Below are 16759 nucleotides of genomic sequence, written 5' to 3' on the forward strand. Positions count from 1 at the left end.
ACACCCACACCTTTGGGATTTTACCTGCTGACAGGTGCGTGGTGTTTTGGGGTTTCAGCCTGCGTGGATGTATGAATCAGAACTCCTAGGAAACCGGGGAGTGACCCGGCCTACTTGCAGGAAGGGAACTTCCCGTCCCCCAGGGGTCTCGCCCTTCCTCCCAGAGGTTCACGGAGCGCCTCCTCTGGCGGCACTGTGGCCGCTCAGGCCTGCTGCCTCCTCTGTCCCTGCTTTACTAGGTGTGGTGGCAAGAAATCAAATCAAGTGCATTTGTGCGAGATTAGGACAGCTCACGCATGTTTTAACTGACTGGAGAAACGTACCGTAAATGTCCCTGACCCTGACCTCTAGTGAAATCTGGAAACCTTACACTTTGTCAGGGGCGTGAAGGTATAGAGAGGGTGCCTGGAAGGATATAGTCCTTGGAATTTTTGTGACAGTTCCTGGAGACTGCCCCTGTGATGTGTTAGTAGTGACAATAGGAGTTAACTTTTATCGAACATTTACATGGTGTGGGACTATCAGCGTTTCATAGCTGTTCTCCCTGTTGTGAAGTTTACCCTCTCTGGCCTCTGGACTTTATTCCCGGTGGCAGTGGTGGGTGGTCTGCAGGGGTCTGTGAAGCCCGCCCAGAGTCCTGTGTCCAGGAGCACTTGTGTGCTGATGCCCCTGGCCCACTTCTGCCAACTGAGTGACTGGGGTCCAGACTAAAAGGTGGCGTGACCGGCTTGGTGTGGCTGGGCACACGCCCCTGCGGTGGCAATGCAGCCGCGTGGTCTCAGCGAACCTTTGAAGTAGCAGATCTGTGAGGCATCTGCTGACATCGAATCCCCTCAATGCCTGGCAGGTGGGCAGGAAACAGACAGAGTAACTGATTCAGAAGGCAGTCAATTCCACTGTCTAGTCATTAATAGTAATGAATGATATGTATGAAAAACTATGTAGATTATCCATTTAATTCTCACACCAGCCTTATGAGCTGGTATTATTGTCCTGTTTGAACAGAAAAATTGAAGCTTAAAGAGGTAAAGCCGGTTGCCCAAGGTCACACAGGTGTTTTTTCCCCCCTAAAACTTTTCTTTTTTGCAGGCTACCCCTTGCTGGAATCTCCCTTTTCCTCCTCAGGCACTGCCCCCCTTTCAGTGGGCTGGCTCCATTGTCTATCAGCTTCATCCTGGGACCTGGGGTGAAGCCAGAAGTCCCTGAGAGCAGCTGCGACTCCCAAGCTATGCATTTGGGAGCAGGTGCCTGAGGGAAGCCCTGAGGAGGGTGCTAGTTGTGGGGTTTTCCTACAATCTATTAAAATCAGGAGACCTGTGCTAACCTCAAATCATTAAAATATTTAGATTTTGGAGCTTGGCAACAGCTCAGGCATTGTGTATTTTGTACAATGAATGTACTCTGATTTTATTGAACTACGTCACTTGTAGTTCTGGAAACTGAGGCCCTTGGATTAAGTGACACCATCGGGGAACAGAAACCAGGCTCCTGATTACTTTTTAAAAGTCATTTATGAAAGAAAAATTGGTATGGGTTTTATTAAATTTACAGTGTCCACTCTGTGAATGACAGTGTTCAAAGGGTGAAATGAAAAGCCCCTGACCAGGGGAAAATATTTGCAAAACACATAGCTGAAGAAGCACTTGCATTCTGATTATTCAAAAAGCTAGTAAAACTTTGCAATGAGGAACAGACTCACCCAAATAAATAAATAGGCCAAGATATGAGTAGGTGCCTTACTAGAGAATAATATGTATAGACACAGATAGATAAATAGATATAGATATATAGGTACATGGGAAACAAGCATATGCAAATTATTCAACAGGCTCCTGATTACTTTGTAATTGCATTCTGCAAACAATTAACTCCTTTAGTTGAAGCGAGACTGAAAACTTCCGAACTGTTTGCAGACAGATTCTGGAAGTAATCCATATGCCATTCTTTTTAGCACTAGTTGGTATCTAGAAAGAAAGAGCCTGATTTTTTGATTGGAGATATTATGACTGTTGTCACATCAGGGCGATGTGGTGTGCCAGTGTTTTGCCAGTGTTGTGCCAGTGTTTTGCATTAGGAGTTGAGTGACTCAGATCTCTTATAATACAGGAAGAAAGCTGAGCTTTCCGAAAACTTGTGCTAAAATATTGCACTGGCTTTAACATTGGGGCTGGAGTCAATATTTGTGAAATTACATCAGCAGAAGAGCTGCACAATAGACTACCATTAGTGTTTTCATTGTGCTGTAGCTAGAGATGGGCAAATTATTCAATAGAAATGTTAAGTGCTACCCATTTGAGCACTTTAAAATCTTTTGAGTAGTATTTTAAAGATTAAACAAGGTTGGCTTTAGATAATTAGAGCTTTAATTTGTCCTAACTGTTGGTACAAAAACCACAAACAAATTTTATGTCAGAGAAACAAGAATATTAGATTTTTCATGTCTCTTCAGAATTTCCGGTCCATAACCTGCTTAATAGTGTTGGTAATCAATTGCTTCTCTTCCCGTGACCTTTAGGACTCACGCTAGTTTCCACTTGCTCCCACCATTCCCCAGCTTTGCCCTGTCCCACTCCCTCTCTCTAGATTCCTTTCTCCCGTTCTTCCTACATTCAGTTGGCTTTAGTGCCTATTGTATGCGAGGCACTGTGTTATGCTGAAGAACAGTTCCAGTCTCCAAGGAGCTACAGCCTGGAGATCGAGAGAGACGTGCACAAAATAAAGACATTAAAGGTACAGACGCTCAGAGGAAGGCAAGTTGAATTTCAAGGGTTAGAATTTGGATTCCTCTTAATACTTATAATGGTCTTATTATTCAGTTAAGAGATTAAACTGCCTAAAAAAACTTCAGTTTCATTCTCACTACTTTTCTTGAAAAGAGGATACTTTGTATAAGTAGAATAATAAACCTGAATCATACAGTGACGTAACAGATTCCTTTCACTGTGACTGGCCGCCAGATTTTAGGGCAAAAAGCGGAAGTATGGATTATGGTTTGAGTTCAGTGGAGTGTCTGACCATGGTGTAAGTCACATTTTGTATGCTGGCCTTTATAACTTTTTTTAGGGAAAGAACTTGTTCTAAGTTGTAAACATACTCATAGCAGACTAATACATCAGATTATGTGATCTTTTCAAATTGGAGTAATATTTGTTAGAACAGTAATTCTCAGTATGTGGGAGGAGGTTGTTATTCCAGAGGGTGTGCCCTCAGTTAAGAATTCACTGTGTGCATAGGAGAATGTCGTCCGTGAGAATGGGCTTCATGTGCGAGCGTAGGGAGCCCCAGAGAGCTGCGCACCACCGATTACGGAGCACTTCCGCCGAGACTCGGAGGCCCTCCACCCATGTGTGGATCTACAGAAGACTGAGCCCTGCAGGACAATTTTGCTTTGCCACCATCCCCCTAACACATGTGCGTAGGAAATGGAGCTTCTCTGTCTGCAGTGCAGACCAGGGGTCACTGGGCACTTACTAATGACCTCAGTTTTGAAGGGTCTGTATTACAGACCGAGAAAAAGGTAGACAGCTGATATTCAGGAGGTCCTCTCCAAAAGAAACATTGATGATTTATTCTTCTGTGTTTTTTAAGTGTGATTCCCAGATCAGCTAGAAAGCCATCTGTAACTCAAGTTAATTATTCAGTAGGTTTTATCAAACTTGCAAAAGTTTAATAAACTTTTAGTGGACCAAGTGCGATGGACACAAAAATAAGTAAGACATGACTTTTCCTCTAGGAGCTTATAGTCTAGTTGAAGAAAAAGACCCATAAACATAATTTTAGTAAAATGTAGTAAATGAAGTGACAAGACATGAACAGGGTATAATGTTACTCAAAGGAACTTAGTTTGGCCTGAAAATTCAGGGAAGACTTCTTAGAAATTATGCATCTGAGCTCTGTCTTGACTAATGCATATTATTTAGCTAGAAGTATTTGGGTAGCATGGTAAGGGAGGCCTTCCGGGTCGAGGGGCACTCTGGGTGGTGGGAAGCAGCTCTACACGTGCAGTGAAAGTACTCATAGTTCACTTGTAAGGGAGGGAGTGAGTGAGAGGTCGCACGGAGGCTGGGTGCTGGAGGCCCTCGTCATGCTGGTGTCGGACTTCCACTTCAGCCAGAGGCTGGGGTAGACGTGCTCCTGCAGGTGGGGCAGAAACGCCTTCCTGGACGGGATCTATTATGTTACGCAGGGCATTTTGTATGAGGATTTAGGAGGTAAGTTGCTCACACAGTTTAGGAAAAGGTGTCACTCTTACAGAATTTTTTCTAACCTTTTATCAGCTAAGAGCTGTGTATGTAGCCCTTCATTTTTTTTCTTTCTTTGCCGTGTTTGTGGAGAAGGTCAAAGCTGAGTTTTCCACTTACCTCTTGTGTGTCACTTTTCATTAGTTCTGATCTAAGGCATCTTTTCTGCCCGCCCGGCTCCAAGCCCTGAATTTCCTGGTCCTTTTTCTCTGACAGCCTGCATTCTGCCCTGTTGTCCTGTGTCTGTATCTGTTTCCTGTCCTCTCCTAGAATGTGAGCTCCTTAGAGGCCGGAAGCATGTCTGTTCCACCTGGTTAGGCTTGGGCATGTGGTGAGCGCTTCCTAAACACTCGGATGCATGAATAATTGATTTTCCCTTCATTTTACTTGTATCTGTTTTTAACTTCTGTGTCATCTTTTTTTGGTAAAAGATACAAATGTACTAGGGGCTGTGGGCTTCATTTATGGTAGCTACTTTACTAAGTCATCAGTTTCTCACTACGTGAAGGGGACCTGATACTATAGTAAACTAGGTACTTCGAGCTCTCCCTCACACGGACCCTCACAGATGGTGCCATCGCGGTGGTGTTCCTTGTTTGGAAGCTAACCTCTGCTAGCCTCCTTTTCCTCATCATTTAGAGCGCAGTTCAAGGCTCAGGTGTTACCTATTCAGAGTCTTGCTTGACCACTTCTGGCGAAAGTATGCCCTTTCTTCTCCCATGTTTTTTTTCTGGAAGGTTTCCCTTACCCACTGAAGCAGTGTTAGTCTTTGTACCACCTTGCTCTAATGGTGTTTTGAACACACCACTATCATAACTCTTAAATTATTTTGTTTACAAATACAGTCTTTTTAAATTCATTTATCTCACCTTCTAGAGTGTGAGTTCCTTGGGGGCAGATGGTATTTTATTCTTTTTTGAGTTCCCATAGTCTAGTATGTGGCAAGTGTTAAGTAAATATTTCTTTAATGAGTGGAAATCTCTCTGAAATGTTAGCTTCAGGGAACACCATAGTGTATTTTACAAATCTGTTAATAGGAATTGCAGTATGATGCAGGGGTGAATGGGTGTGCAGAAAATGTTTAGCGTAGCAGGTGTCAGGTTGCCGTCCTTAGAAAAGCGTGCTTGTGAGGTTGGCCCGTGGCAGATACCGGGCAACGTAAATTTCAGGAGGGCTCCCACCATTCCCTGATTGAGAAGACTGGTCCACTGTGCCTGACACGTTTGTCCCAGCCGTTCGGTTTGTGCTGAACACCTTTTTCCTTTTGGAGTCTGGAATTTTGGAACGTGCTGGGCAGAAGGAACCTAGGTGACCAGCCCTGATAAAAACCCTGGATACTGAATCTCTGGTGGACTTTTTTGGTAGGCAACATTTCACACAGGTTGTTCCAACTCCTGTTGGAGGAATTAAGTTGTCCTCTGTGAGCCCACTGGGAGAAGACTCTGGGGAGTTGTCCCTGGTTTCCTCCAGCCTTCACCCCCCGTGCGTTTCCCTTTGTGATTTTGCTTCACCGTACACACTCACTGAATTGAGTCATAAGTGGAAGTACAACTATATGCTGAGTCCTGTGAGTCTTCCTAGTGAACCAGGGCACCTGGGGCGTATTTTGAAGACCTCTGACGTAACAAGGTAGATGCATTTTCTCTACTTCTAGTTTGGGGTGTGATGATAGTTAATAAATAAATACTTCTTATTTACCGCTCCTCAATTTGTTTTGGGAAAAAGTCATAGATAATACATTTATAGTAAATGTATTATTTATGCTCAAAATTTTAAATGATATGTTTTACTAGCCTCTCCAAACATTTCAAGTGTGTACATTAAATATCTGTAGCATTTTGTATGTCAATCATACCTCAATAAAACAATCTGAAAAAGGAAAATGGGCAGAAAATTGAAGTGCATTTTCAAATAACTGGGATACAATATGTAAATAAATATCTAAATAAAATTGAAATGTCATTAGTAGCTCAGAAAAATGTAAAAGGTAACAAATACCGACACAAAGACTCATCCTTAGGTGGGGTTTTTGGCTGCCCTACTTCTTTTGAGTGTGGTGGGCAAGTTTCACTGATTAACGATAGATTTTTATTAGTCACTTATGCTTAGCAATTATAGGAACTATTCATTAGAAACCTGTAATGAGATTTAGAAAGACAGGGATGATGACTTAGTTGGAAAGAAGTCATGCCACGTGTGGTCGCCTCTACTTTGAATCTTCTATTAAAAAATCACCTGTTTTTGGCGGTGGGAAATGTAATTTTTCAGAAATTAAGGATGATCTTATGTTTAATGATTTATGTTTGTGTATCAGCTTCCATATAGATCAAGTATTTTCTGACTCTGTCATGTGAGAAGTGAGAAATTATATTCAAGGTCATATAAATGTGGTTCTAGTTTTTGGCTGTCCAAATGACATTATTTACTACTGAGTAATCAAACTAAATCACTTTTGTAGCATTTTAGATTGACCTGTGCTCCTACAGGTTTTACACAATTAGTGAGGTTTTGGGTCCCCCCCCCATGTGTTTAAAAGAGCATATAGCAAATTGGGAATCTCATATTATTTTCAGCAAAGGTTTACTGCTTATCTTCAAAGGGGTCTAGGGAAGGTCGCTAAGACTGAGCAGGGACATTTTATTGGTGCTTTTCGGCTGTTTGCTGAGTGATCTTTCAGTTGGAAAGGAAAGAGGTGCTTGTGTCCATTTGCTTCTGATTTTGCGATTTATTTTTAGCTTTTTAAAAACATGTACTGTGTCTGTGTATGTTTTTTCCCTTTTATAATGTCTATTGATACAAGTTCTGAAAACTTTTTTTTATGACTAGGATGAGAAACGTTGCTAATGGAAACATATTTTTTCCCCCAAAGCAGGGAGTGGTTAGAGTTAAGAGAGAGCTCTTAAATTATTTTGATTGAAGTATCATACATATTTATTGTTTGATCTAAAAATTTACATCTATTTATCTTCTTTTGGTGTGGCACAGTTGGTTTCTGCTGTCTGCATATCAGAAATCAGTGGATACTGAAAAACAAGCGTGGAATGCTTTCTCGGTCACTTGGCAGTGCTGGGCAGGAACCTGAGTACTTGGTGACAGTAATCATAATAATAAAGACAGCTGACACTGAGTGCCACCGCGTGCCAGGCACTGTGCTTAGTAGTATGCAGGCATTTCCATTCAATTTTTACAACACTGTGATTGGCACTCTTATTTCCATTTCACTGGTGTTCAGATTAAAGAAAGTAGTAGTCCTACAGTTGGGTCCGAGGACACCTGGAGTACACTGTATGGTCCCCCTTTCTGAAGGAGACCACCACGTGTGGGGAAACTGACATTGATGAGGAAAATGTTCCTGAGAAAGAACTGAAGTAAGGAATATTAGAGGGGTCTCTACCAATACTGCTTCCTAAATTCAGTCTCCCAGAGACCTCTTCTAAAGTTAAACTTTATCGAGGAGTTGGAACTACCTAATTACTTTAAATGTATTAACAAGTTCTGAAATAAAGCAGTAACAAAGGAACCTTTCCATTCATTCCACACGTGAGTGTTATGATGTATATAAAGAAAATAGAGTGTGGTTCCAGCCCTCGCAGAGCTTGGGTCATGAGAGAGGGAAAAACACATGTAAAAAAACCATGAGTGTTACAGATAATGAACACATGAGTAAAGGATGAAGACAGGCGTGTTTTCATGAAGGCCTTAGAGCTATCTCCACAGGAGTGTACACGGGGGCGAGGAAGGAGGAACCGGCCCATTTCCGGGAGTTGATGGAGGAAGCGGAGTGCTCCCTTCAGCTCTCTTACTGTCTCAGCTCCCTAATTTTCATGAGTTGGAATCAATTAAACTCTGCATTTACTGTCTCACTTCCGACTCATTCATTCTTCAAACCATGCAGTCTGGCTTCTGTCCCGGTACTGTGCATTGTAGGCATTCACACTTGTTGAATGAAACAGCTTCTAGTAGCTGACATTTATATAGCGCTTGCCTTTTGCTGGGCACTGCAATATATGTTTTGTATGTAGTAACTTGCTTGATACCAAATTCTTTTAAACTACTGGATATTATTTTCTGAATGGTTATACCATAATTTAGTTAATAAAACTTCTTGATGGATTCTTTATAGTTTTCAGTTTCTTATTATTACAAGCAGTGATACAGTGAAAATTTTTTTATGTATATCTCTTTGACATATTTATTTCTAGAGAAAAGTTTTTAGATGTGGAGTTGCTGGATCCAATAGTGTATTAATTTCAAATCTTAATAAGTTTAACAGATTGCTCTTATTTGAATATCAGTCTTCTTTCTTGTTTCCCCATACTTTTACCAACTACTAAGTATTATTATTTTTCATACTGTCCACCAATCTAATGGGTGAATGTTGTATCATCCTAATTTGCATTGAAAAATTATTGAGTTACGTCTTTCTTTGTTGGCTGGTTATATTTTATGTATTGTGACCTATGCTATGTTCATGTCCTTGGCCCAATTTTATGTTGGACTTTTCTTTATTTTATGGGTTCCGTAGACCTTGGCATATCAGTGGAAATAGCCCTCTGTCATATGTTGGATCTTTTCTGCTTTAAAAAATTATACTCTATACCTTACTTCTGGACATTTTTAATTTGTAGTTAGTCATATTTCTTCATCTTGCTCATGGCATCTTGGTTTTGTTTCATGCTTTGGGATTCCTTTTCCAATAAGAATAATAAGAATCTGACAGATTCTCTGTATTAGTAGTACTTTCTGATTTGCATCATAATCAAGATTAACGATGCCTATCAGTGTTTGTTTCTGTTTTTCTTTTTCCTTTTTATTGTGTTCTTAGATTTTGTTCTCCAGTTTAGCATGTACAAATTTCTAAGTATTTTAGAAATTTGACATATCAATTTACCGTGGAGCAAAATGGAGTATAAGGTGGGGTCATCTTAGACCCTGTTTAATTGAATTCCAACTTATAAGTAATTACATTGTACTTGGTGCCAGTTTAAAAGACAGTGACCAGAAGTCCCTATTAGCCGGAGTTTATCTCTTTTTGGTGTAACGTTTAATAGTGGTTTTTTTTCACTCTCAAAAGTGCCTCATTTAGATGAAGAAATTATAAGGATTATAAGGGATAGTTGTTATAAGGATGATACTTGCAATCAAGTATTACATCGGATCGTTCTTGAAGATATTTTAATATTAAGGCTTCAGTTGTTTTTGGTTACATTGTCCCTTCAATACTTAGTAATAATTCATTTTCTTTAGCTTTTAAAATATTTCTTTATTATTTTCATGGTGAACTTGTTGCAAACTTCATAGGGTTGCTTGTGTGAGGTAATTCTAGAGCAGCGATGTGTCTACTCTCTTAACCTTTATTCCAGTTTCCAGAATAATGTTCACCTTTTGAATAAAATGTGTCTCTTAATTCTTACCAGTATTATCCTGAAGATATTGAAGCATTTGTCTGTGTGTTCATATGTTTTGGTTCTATTTTACTGAATCTGTGATAAAAATCTTTCTGTGTGCATATGACCAAGTGTTTTCACCTGGCCAAAGAAGCCTCTGCCTGTCACCTTAATGTTTTTTTGGTGTTGAATGCATCCACCGACAGGAATTAGCTGACGCTTGGGTCACTGGGTTTATAGCGGGCCGAGCAGTACCGTTCCTAACACAGACCCCGTGGGACTGACCTACTGCCAGTCCCTGCTGTGCTGTGACAGTGCTGAGCAAGCCAGGCACTTGCCGTCAGCCAGGCAGAGTTTCATCTCACGCGTTCCAGAGTTTACACAGCGTTTCTGCAGCCTTGTCCTGCGTAGGGCTGTCAAAGGCTTGTCACAGTGCAGGTAAATCGTGCCTCCTGCATCGCTTTCTCTACTAACTCTGTTACCACTGAAAAGATTTCTAGAGAATCACTGATCTTCATCGGATTGCAAACTGTCACTCCATCCCGTTCTTTGTAAAACTACCACTTCACAACTTGAGGTGTTTTATAAAGTTGCTGTTTTGAAAGGCCAAATAGTTCCCTTTAGTCTTGTACAATATCTTGTACATGCGAATATATGTCTACAACCTTTCTTCTTACGTTTCAGGTTGTGATGTGTTTGTATATATTATAATATAGGTGTTTCTAGCAGTGTGTGTGTATCTGACCATTGGCTTTAGTATATTTTAGTCTCACTAATAAAACATTGATATTTGAGAATATTAATCTGGTGAATAGAGCACCAAATAGAAATTTATACTTGTATTATTATTAACTTTTAAAATGTACTCTTTGTATTTGTAGGTATTTACCCTATTTATTTGTAGACATTTTAAATTTTATACTCTGTGGAGTGTAGATAAGTATTTTCATAAAAAGTTTATGATTTGAAAGTATCTAGGCATTAAGGATAAATTATATGGATGAAAATTTTACTGTTATTTTTTGTAATAACAGTAAATGTGTGTAATAATAAAAGCAAAAGTATCATTTGTCTTTTATAGGCACTGAGCCATGCTTTTTATTTTAAAGTATATAAATATCTAATATAATATGGAATATAATGTTTATTGTTTTTGTTTTTGTGTTTCTTCTACAGAGAGTGATAATGAGCTCTCAAGTGGAACAGGCGATGTGTCTAAGGATTGTCCTGAGAAGATCCTGTATTCTTGGGGAGAATTGCTAGGAAGATGGTAAAAATTAATTTTTTAATTGAAAATTTTATGTTTACATAATTTATGTTGTATTAGTTAAACTTTATATTGTATTAATTTGTATTAAAATCGATGTGTTCATATATCTTAATATTTTAATGTACTTTAAAAACATAAAAGTTAAAATTTATAAATAGTCCTTCTATATATGCCCTGGCTGGTGTGGCTCAATGTATTGAGCGCTGGCCTGTGAACCAAAAAGTCGCTGGTTCAATTCCCAGTCAGGGCACACGCCTAGTTTTCAGGCCAGGTCCCCAGTAGGGGGCACGAGAGAGTCAACTGCACATCGATGTTTCTTTCCCTTTCTCCCTCTGTACCTCTCTCTAAAAAAGCATATAAATAAAATCTTAAAAATAAGTAAATAAATACTCCTTATGTTTGCCTAGGTCTTCCCCCCAGTATAGTCTTCTTTATAAGATACAACATTGCTCAGAGTGGTCAGTTTTATGCTACAATGCCAATACATGTAGATATCTATTGTTAAAGGGTTACATTTCCTCTCTATACTAAGTCTATTACCACTGAAGGGGGCTGAAGAGGTTAGAAATACTGATTTCCCCACTGATTATAAACTGTAATCCAGTCTGTTTTATTCTTCTTGACTAAAACGATTACATTTTGGGATTTTATCTGAAACTACAAAAGAAGGTACCCTGTTCACATTTATTATAAATATTCTGTTCATATTTATTATCATTGAGTTTTTAAAAAAGAGAATCATGAATAAAAAATTCTTACCAACAAAAAGACTCTGCCGTGCAGTGGAAAAACACTATCACTGGGCACGCACATTGGATCGTATGCATGCCGGTAGTCTAGGAGAAAGGACGAGGTTTGGGATGAATTTTACACATTTTCTACAATCCAGTATGTGAAAGAGCAATTAAAACTACTTTTATTTTAAGAGACAAGTGAGTATCTCTGGTGGTGATCTCCTGTGCAAATCCCGAGGCACTCCTGAGTTAATTTGGAGATGTGTATTTATAGATCCGAGGGTTGCAGGCTCGGGGCTTCTCACTGTAGAATCTGGAGACCAGGTTTGTCAGATCCCCAGCTGAAGAGTTGAGCCTGCTGTGTCTCCGAGAAGATACTCCAAGAGGAAGAGGGGCTGGTTGCCCTCCCTTTCTTAGACGAAGAAAATTATCCTACGTGTACAAATATAAAATGCACACATCTCAGAGTTTATTTGACATTAACTAAGAAGGAACCAGTAATGTATTAGAACCAATGAAAATGAGGATTTTCTTTGGAGATTTATATTCCCTACCAGACAATTCATTTGCATTGCTACAAATAGGAATCACTTGAATAGCTAAGGACAAAAAAACTTATGCATTATTATCAGTTTTCTACACATTATCTTCGATCTGTTGAGAGATATAAATTAGCCTGGTCAAAGAAAAATAAAGGCGTACACCCCTATGGTGTCAGACAGTTGCAAGCTCCAGCATTCCACGGAGACGTCCCGCTGTCTCTGTAGCCAGATTGGGACACGACAGGGCGAGCACAGGACGTGTTTGGGGGGGGGGGGTGTCGTACTGGGCCCTGCAGTGGAGCTGGAGGACCCGCCAGCCGCCAACTTGCCTTCGTGCACTCATCTCAGGGGGTTCAGTTGGTTCTTTTTGTGCCTTGAAATGCTGCCTGGAAACATTTAGTTAACACGTTTAATATTGCAAGTTTATAGGGTAAATAAGGATAGTAAATGAGAAAGAAAAACCTTCTTTGGTGGTGGAATAACATGGTTCACACTTAAGAAGGTAAGATGGAGAGAAAGCCAAAACCATCGCAGAGTTAAACCCTGTCCTTAGTTCGTGCCCTTCCCCTCTCTCTGGGCCCAGGCTTAGTCTTCGTGTAAACTCGTCAGTGTGCTTTTCCTCGCAGCAGCAGTTCGGCAGTGGTGAGGGGGTCTGAGTGTTTTATTTGCGTGTGTTCTCAGGCACAGTAACCTTGGGGCTCGACCGAAGGGACTGTGGACGCTGGTGAAGAGTGGTGTCCCGGAAGCTCTGAGGGCGGAGGTATGGCAGTTGTTAGCCCGCTGCCATGACAACCAGGCAATGCTGGATAGGTACCGGCTGCTCATCACAAAGGTAGGACGCTCTCTCCATGGTATGCTCCTAGGATATATTAAATAAAGCCTGTTTTCACAGCCCACGTGAGTCGTAAGTGCTCTGGGCCTGTGTCGGCGCCTTGTCGGTGTGGTGCAGGGGGGAGCTCTGCCTTTCGTTCCGAGCAGTGCTGGCCAGTGGCAAACAGCGCACCCTCCTCGTCTGCGGCCCTTTGTGGCTTGGCTCTCGATTTTTTCCTTTTAGTGACTTTATAATAATTATTCACCAGACTGGAATATAGTTATATTTCGAGGACAGTCAATTAACCTGTTGTTGTTGTTTGAGATTTATGTAGTTATACTTGTTCACAGTGTATTGTCTTCTAGTGTAATTTTAAAATCAGATTAACTTGAAATGAAAGGGCCTTCTGCGCTTACGTGACCTTGCATTTCAATGATGTGGGCAGTCGCCCAGATCCCTATTCTGTCAGGAGCCTCTGGGTCCAGCAGAAGTTCCTGTGCCTCTGTCTAAAAGGCTCGTTTTGGAGCGTGGTAAATACAGGTCCTCCTTGATACTGGGCGGTCTTCATATGGCTCACCTTCCACCGTCTTAATCTGTAAATCACAAACTTTAAAATAATAGCAACGTTTTTGTTTTTTAAAAGGTCTCAATTCATAAATGTGACTTTGGGAGAATCAAGCCTTGTTCCTCAAGATGTATCAGCTGTTATAAGTCTTTAACCCCTCCAATTCCTTCTTCCCTTTTCCCCTCTCTGCCCCCTCCCTTCCACATATATTTTTGAGTGCCTAGTATATTCAGTCGTTGCTAGATTCAGGGTCTTTTTTAAACCTTTTTAATGATTGTTTTCTACAGTGCCATGTGCAAGGTGACCCGCCGATGTGGGGTTGGGCAGGATGTCTTGTTTCATCTATATTTTTAAAATTACAAACACAAAAGGACATGAAGGCGTGCTGGTAGTTGCTGGGCTATGACACTGAGGCCTCACTGGCCACTTGTCCCGTGTAGTTCAGGAGTGGCCCGAGGGAAGAAAGGCTTACAGTCCTCGGGGCCCAGTAACTGTCGTGCTCACACTCATATGTTCGCTCTCAGAGTATTAGATTTTTGTGTTTTGCATGTGTTTGATTATGTGGACTTATAGATTATGTAGTTTTAATTCTACTGTAACTCATAGTGTGGACAAGCAGTTTAAAAAGATTGCTGTCAGAACAACTGTAAAGGACTTACGGGCAAAACCAGGGTGGGGGAGGTGGAATTGGGGGAAGGAGGTGGGGTTGGCTGGGTAGGGGGGTAAATACACCAAACTATACTTGAACAACAATAAAAAAATAAGAAATAAAAATAACAATAAGTAAAATAAAGATATTGCTGTCATAAGATATTACATAGCAAGATATTTTAAAACAGAAACACTGATCTATCCATCAGCTACCTATCCAATCTATCCATAACTCATGTCATGATGATGGGTAAGAGGACAACTGCTTTTGGAAATAAACTCATGTTATTTATGGCGAAGGACATTTAACACATTTGGCAATTTAAATATCACTGTGATTTTATCACTGGAAACTTACATGCATGTGCTATTATAAAAACTCTCAATATCTTCTTACTTAACCTGAAATTAGGAATATCAAGTATAGTTAAACCTGTACAAATAGGCGTAGAGAATTTAGACTGAACATTAAACATATAAAAATAGCAGTATAATACAGTAGCATGTGTGCCTAATTAAAATAAGTAATAAAAGGTGTATGCATATGTTAGAAGTTTATGCTGAGAATAGTTTTCATTGATTTTGTGCTATATGAGCAGAAATGTCCAAAAACCATAATTCTGGGTGTCAGGTCACACTTTCATATAAATAGCGAACTGTGTACTTTTGTATGAATAACGAACTGTAATGGCTGCTCATGGTGTAGCAAGTAGAGGCTTTGTTACCTCATACCTTTCAAGACTTCAAACTTTTGGGGAGAAAAATAAAGATATTATTTATGAACTCCCAACATTACAGTGTATGTTCATACATGTGACCGAAGTTTTACCATACATACCAAGTGCCACATGAGGAACTTGCCCAGGGTCCCGAGGTCGTAAGTAGCAGAGCTTAAACGTCCAAGCCACAGGCTCCTTCCATAGTGAACACCAGCATTTCCTTCTGGGTTTGAGTCTCACTTCTTCCTGGGTTTCTGATCTCGGGAAGTTACCCCAACTTTTTAAGCCATGGTTTCATCATTTGCAAAGCAGAGATAATGGGATTGTTGCCAGGATTGTAGTAGGAATTAAATAAAGTGATACTGTGATATGCACATAGCAGATATTCAAGATTAGCTTCTATTTTTACCAATATGATATTACATCATGAGCATGATAAGAATAATAAAGGATGTGGTGTCAGTGTATACTTCTACTTTAGTGTGTGTGTTGGACAACTTCCAGTCACGCAGTTGTCACGGGAGCACGTGTTGTGAATAGCAGCTGATGGAACTGGAAAGGAATCTTTTTAGAAGCATAAGTGTCAGATTTATCTTCTTTTGTTTGTTTGTTTCTTGTCTTTTTTTCCCGGCTGGTGTATATCATGGGATATCTGAATCCCAAAGCTGGACTTTGTAGTGATTCATGAGTTATTATGTTAGTAGTTATGCATATTCAAGTATCTCATAAAGTAAAATGACATTCTCTAAAAAATCACTCCTAATGTCTTTCTAATGTAATCAAGGTTCCAAGGCAGGTATTAATTTCATTCACTTATTGATTCACTCATTTATTCAGTGACTCTGTTGATCATCTTTGATAGGCTGAGCTCGCTGTGGTTTCTAGGGCCATGGAGATGGCAAGGGCTCCTACCCTGAGGAGTGTAGCCTTGGGAGAGGTCAGGCCCGTGCACGGGTAGGTCGGCGTGTCTGGATACAGGTCACAGTGGGCATCTTCATCCCATGTGTGGGCGACAGACGAGGGAGTGACAGCTGTGCTTGGGAGAGAGCCGGGGAAGACTTCCCAGGGGAGGTGGCACCTGTGGTGGGGAGTACACGGTCTGAGCAGCCGAGGTGAGGATGCGATGTAGACAGCACCAGGGAGCGACCGGCTGCCAGTCTGCGACTTGCTCGGATTCCCCGGGAAGCCTTAAAAGGTGGAATCAGTGTGTTCTTTCCTCCCCCACCCCCACCCCTGCTGGCCAACCACATCCACTGTTCACAGATCAGTGCTTGTCCCCTGCTAAATGGGAAGAGTGTAACACAAGTGTTTACTCTTGTTAGAATAAACACCGAACAAGAAACCTCAAACTGTATCATATCAAAATGATATCACAAGAGGATATTTATCTGGTTACCTAGAATTGCTGTGATCGAAATTTAACAAGTAATATAAGGTCTACTCCATGTGTGTTTGAGTGCCTGTTCGAGTTCTGTGCTGGGTGATGCTTACCAATTTTTAAAATCAGTGAACTAAGAAATATACCATTTATTGGCTAACTATAAGACAGTATAAACTTGCAGAGAAGAAGGCCAAATTGATAAACTGCAGACCACATGTGCTAGGGCCTCTGTCGGAGGGCGGAAAGGGCAGTGGCTGCAGGTATTACTTTTGGCAGTTGCTGCAGAAATCTTGTTTTGGAATATAAATAAAAGACAGCCTTCGTACGACTCTGCACATTCTCTGCTTCCTTGAGCATTGTATGGACAGATAAAGCTTCCTCGTGTTTATCCTTGTCAGATTATTGGTACTGCTCAGAGTAAAGTCTGTCTTCTCTCTCCAGTGTGTTATTGTAGCAGA

The 16759-nt window shown here is 40.6% G+C and overlaps 1 protein-coding gene across 7 annotated transcripts in view; it reads left to right on the forward strand.

The window, feature by feature from the left end:
- Positions 1-16759, forward strand: part of RABGAP1L (RAB GTPase activating protein 1 like) — a 448545-nt gene that overhangs the window by 112689 nt on the left and 319097 nt on the right. For all 7 annotated transcript variants that reach the window (XM_037035334.1, XM_037035336.1, XM_037035337.1 and 4 more), the window contains 2 exons: positions 10805-10898; positions 12856-13006. In XM_037035334.1, coding sequence (XP_036891229.1) covers positions 10805-10898; positions 12856-13006 — 245 coding nt within the window. The remainder of the gene's footprint in view (positions 1-10804; positions 10899-12855; positions 13007-16759) is intronic.

Source organism: Sturnira hondurensis, unplaced genomic scaffold (genome assembly GCF_014824575.4).
Source record: "Sturnira hondurensis isolate 20B ecotype Veracruz unplaced genomic scaffold, ASM1482457v3 Scaffold0022215, whole genome shotgun sequence".
NCBI classification, from domain to species: domain Eukaryota; kingdom Metazoa; phylum Chordata; class Mammalia; order Chiroptera; family Phyllostomidae; genus Sturnira; species Sturnira hondurensis.